This window comes from Calidris pugnax, unplaced genomic scaffold (genome assembly GCF_001431845.1).
Source record: "Calidris pugnax isolate Ruff unplaced genomic scaffold, ASM143184v1 scaffold335, whole genome shotgun sequence".
Lineage (NCBI taxonomy): Eukaryota > Metazoa > Chordata > Aves > Charadriiformes > Scolopacidae > Calidris > Calidris pugnax.
In genome coordinates, this window is record NW_015091148.1 from 1,533,708 (window position 1) to 1,537,867 (window position 4,160).

General features: G+C 68.1%; 1 protein-coding gene across 1 annotated transcript in view; it reads right to left on the reverse strand.

Annotated features, from left to right (window-relative positions):
* The window catches only part of GPR179 (G protein-coupled receptor 179), a gene marked incomplete at its 5' end in the record, with an annotated part of 21,172 nt that overhangs the window by 7,131 nt on the left and 9,881 nt on the right, over positions 1 to 4,160 (reverse strand). The window contains 6 exons of the mRNA XM_014958937.1: positions 17 to 1,270; positions 1,569 to 1,715; positions 1,810 to 1,915; positions 3,125 to 3,263; positions 3,700 to 3,938; positions 4,029 to 4,138. Of these exons, the coding sequence (XP_014814423.1) occupies positions 17 to 1,270; positions 1,569 to 1,715; positions 1,810 to 1,915; positions 3,125 to 3,263; positions 3,700 to 3,938; positions 4,029 to 4,138 (1,995 nt within the window). The remainder of the gene's footprint in view (positions 1 to 16; positions 1,271 to 1,568; positions 1,716 to 1,809; positions 1,916 to 3,124; positions 3,264 to 3,699; positions 3,939 to 4,028; positions 4,139 to 4,160) is intronic.

The following is a 4,160-nucleotide window of genomic DNA, read 5'->3' on the forward strand; positions in this document are numbered from 1 at the left end:
TCTTCCCCTTCAGGACGCTCTTCCCCCGGGAGCGGTTGAAGGCCTTGATGGCGAGTCCCAGGCTCCGGATGGTCATCTTCTGGGGGGGGGGCGGCTGGAGGCTGGGGGGGGTGGTCGCTGCTTCACCGGGGGTCCCCGAGGCTGCTGCTTCGGCGGCTTTTTGCTTCTGGCTCAGGATCTCGTCCTGGACCAGCTCCCAGGGACAGACCTGTGCCGGGATGGAGGCGGCGCTCAGCAGCCTGCCCTTCCCCGACGGGGGGGACACACGCTCCGGCTCTTCCTCCTCTGTCCCCTCCTGTGTCCCCTCCCGTGTCCCCTCTCCTGCCTGTGCCAGAGGGTCCGTGGGTGTCTCTGCTGTCCCCGGGCTGTCCCCAGCCACTGTCACACGCCGCCCCAGGCTCTGGTACCGCACGGGGGGTGGCGGGGGGGTCTTCCTCACTGCCACCCGCACCCGCCCCGGGAGGGGGGAGCTGTCGATGCTGATGCTCTTGATGGGCGCGTAGGTGACGTGTTTCTGCACTTTGCCATCCCCCGGGGGGGACACGTCCTCCTGGGGACACCCCTCGGTGGGGCTGGAGCCGGCTGGGGGGGTGGCATCGTCCGCAGGGGGGCTTTGGGGCTTCCCGGCTTCGCTGGGGGGTCCGTGGCCGTCGGGGGGCTGTGAGGCCAGGGAGGATGGTTGCCGGCTGGCCCACTTCTCCCGGGCGGCTCGGCTGGCGGCGAGCAGGGCCTCCTCCCGGGCACCGGCCACCACGCTGAGCGACTTCTGCAAGGGGGGGGCTGCGTGGGGCTGGGGGGGCCGCCCGTGCCCCCCCAAGTCGTGGGCACTGGCCGACTTGCAGACCAGCGGGGCGTCCTCGAGGGACTCGCTGTCGGAGCGCTCCCCGGCCCTCACCGCCGTCGTCTCCCTCCCCGGCGTGGGGGTCCCGGGGGTGGAGGAGCCCCCCGGGGGTTCCCTCGTGGGACCCTGGGTGCTGCGGGACCCCCCCAGGGACGGGACGCGGCGCCGGGATCCCTCCTCCCGCATCCTCAGGCTGGCACCACCGGCCTCGGGGAGCCGCTTGGGCCAGGAGCCATGATGTGTCGGGGTGCCCCCCCGTTCCCCGCTGCCCCGCCGTGTCCCCCCCTCGGGGGTCTCGGTGGCACGGCGTGTGAGGGAGCGGCCCAGGCTGCGGCGGGAGCTGCGTTTCTTGGGGAGGTGGGGGTTGTTGGCTGCCATCCTCCGCGTCTTGTGCACCTCCAGCTGCCTGTAAAGCTTCTTCAGCTCCTCCTGCGGCGGGGGGGGGACACAGGGGGGAGAGGAGAGCACGTACGATGGGGCCACGGGTGGGAAGACCCCCATAAAATCCCAGTCCCTCGTGTCCCCCAGCCCCCCCAAGCCTGTCCCTCCGACCCAGGGGACGTGGGGAGGTTTTTCCACCCTGCACCCCCCCCTTCCTTCTCCACCCCCTCCCTCAGCCCCCCCCAAATTCTGCTTTGCATCAGGAGAAAGATCTCAAAAGGCACCTCTTACTCTGCGCGGGGCTGCATAGCTAGCGTCAAAAGAAGGTCCTGAGTGTGCCACCCACCCGAATGTCATCGGGGTCGAGACTGTGCTCGCTCCAGGCCGAGGCGATGCTGCTGTTGAGGCAGGAGCCCGAGCGCCTCATGTCCAGCTCGTCCTCGTAGACCTCGGCCGCGATCTCCTCCCGCAGCGGCGAGCCGGCGTGCAGGAACTGGGGGTGGGGGGTGACGAGGGGGAGAGCTCACCCAAGGGGTCCCCGAAATGCCGGGGAACCCCCCCAGCCCCGTCCCCGGGGGCGGCGATACCTTGGGGATGAAGAGCAGCGCCAGGGTCATGGTGATGGTGCCGTGGGTGTGAGCGAAGAAGAGCAGCAGCGTCCAGTCGGGGTGAAGCGAGGGGACCATGATGAACCTGGGAGGGACCAGGAGATGCAGCTCCAGGTCCCACCGAGGCACCCGCAGCCCCTTCCCCACCTCCAGACCCCACACCCTCCTCCCTGCCTGGGGACCCAGGAAGCCACCAGCTTCAGGGATTTGTCCCCGCATCCTCCGTGTCACCGGGGATGGGAATCTCGGTTCCTGACCCCAACCCCGTGTCCTACCTGGCGACGTGGAAGGCGGCCGAGATCATGAGCTCGTTGTGGAGAGCGATGCCCATGTAGCGGGGCTCGTGGAAGGCGGAGGGCACGGCACGGGTGGCGAAACACAGGGAGCTGCCCCACAGCAGGAACAGCATTTCGGCTGCGGGACAGAGCCGGGGAGCGACGCTGAGCACCCCAACCCATCACCCTGCTGCTCTCAGCACCTCCTCCCGGCCGGCACCCATGGGTGCTGAGCTGTGGGGTGGGTGCTGCTGCCTGATGGGACCTCCCTGCCTTGGGGATCCAGCCCAGTGTGTTGGGTGAAGCGAGGGGACCATGATGAACCTGGGAGGGACCAGGAGATGCAGCTCCAGGTCCCACCGAGGCACCCGCAGCCCCTTCCCCACCTCCAGACCCCACACTCTCCTCCCCACCTGGGGACCCACCGGCTTCAGGGATTTGTCCCACATCCTCTGTGTCACCGGGGATGGGAATCTCGGTTCCTGCCCCCCACCCCGTGTCCTACCTGGCGACGTGGAAGGCGGCCGAGATCATGAGCTCGTTGTGGAGCGCGATGCCCATGTAGCGGGGCTCGTGGAAGGCGGAGGGCACGGCACGGGTGGCGAAACACAGGGAGCTGCCCCACAGCAGGAACAGCATTTCGGCTGCGGGACAGAGCCGGGGAGCGACGCTGAGCACCCCAACCCATCACCCTGCTGCTCTCAGCACCTCCTCCCGGCCGGCACCCATGGGTGCTGAGCTGTGGGGTGGGTGCTGCTGCCTGATGGGACCTCCCTGCCTTGGGGATCCAGCCCAGTGTGTTCACCCCAGCTGCTGGTGGCACGTGCTGTGGTCGGAGGTGGGTCCTGTGTGGAGCATCCTCCGGGACAGCCACCGGGAAGGCCACTAGGACTCACCACCAGCACCCCTCCTCCCTGCCTGGGGACCCAGGAAGCCACCAGCTTCAGGGATTTGTCCCCGCATCCTCCGTGTCACCGGGGATGGGAATCTCGGTTCCTGACCCCAACCCCGTGTCCTACCTGGCGACGTGGAAGGCGGCCGAGATCATGAGCTCGTTGTGGAGAGCGATGCCCATGTAGCGGGGCTCGTGGAAGGCGGAGGGCACGGCACGGGTGGCGAAACACAGGGAGCTGCCCCACAGCAGGAACAGCATTTCGGCTGCGGGACAGAGCCGGGGAGCGACGCTGAGCACCCCAACCCATCACCCTGCTGCTCTCAGCACCTCCTCCCGGCCGGCACCCATGGGTGCTGAGCTGTGGGGTGGGTGCTGCTGCCTGATGGGACCTCCCTGCCTTGGGGATCCAGCCCAGTGTGTTCACCCCAGCTGCTGGTGGCACGTGCTGTGGTCGGAGGTGGGTCCTGTGTGGAGCATCCTCCGGGACAGCCACCGGGAAGGCCACTAGGACTCACCACCAGCACCGGGGCAAGTCCTGGGGATGCTCAGAGGAGAGGGCAGGAGGTGCCCAGCCCGACCACCAGGCTCCAGGTGGGTTAAACGGACAAAGAAATTAAAACCCCCACGCGCTGCATTTATGAGTTGGAGCCCTGGGGCTGTGGGGACCCCCCCGGAGCACCCTGGGGGGCTGTGTCTCACCGATCACCATCATGTAGTCCCAGCGGTCGTGGCCGCAGATGTAGAAGTGGAGCCCACGGGGGGTCTGGGTGCGGACAACCAACGGGATGTTCTTGTCCACGTTCTCCAACATCCCGACGGTCCAGGCCGCCAGGAACCACAGCACCAGGAGCAGGATCAGCCCCAGCATCTTCAACACCCGCCCGCTCGACACGTAGGGCACCCGCTGGGCCGAGCGGGACAGGAACACCTTCAGCACCCTGCGAGGGGCAGAGGGGTGAGCCCCCAAGCTGGTCCCCACCACCGGGGGGGTCCCAACCATCCATCCCCCCTCCCCTTACCCCGGCTACCTGTACAGCTTGAGGGTGATGGTGCCGTAGACGATGGCGAAGCCGAGCATCCGCACCCAGCGCAGGACGATGCAGCGGAAGATGCTGGGCTTGAAGTACAGGATGAAGACCTGGGGTGGTGGGAGAGGGGGG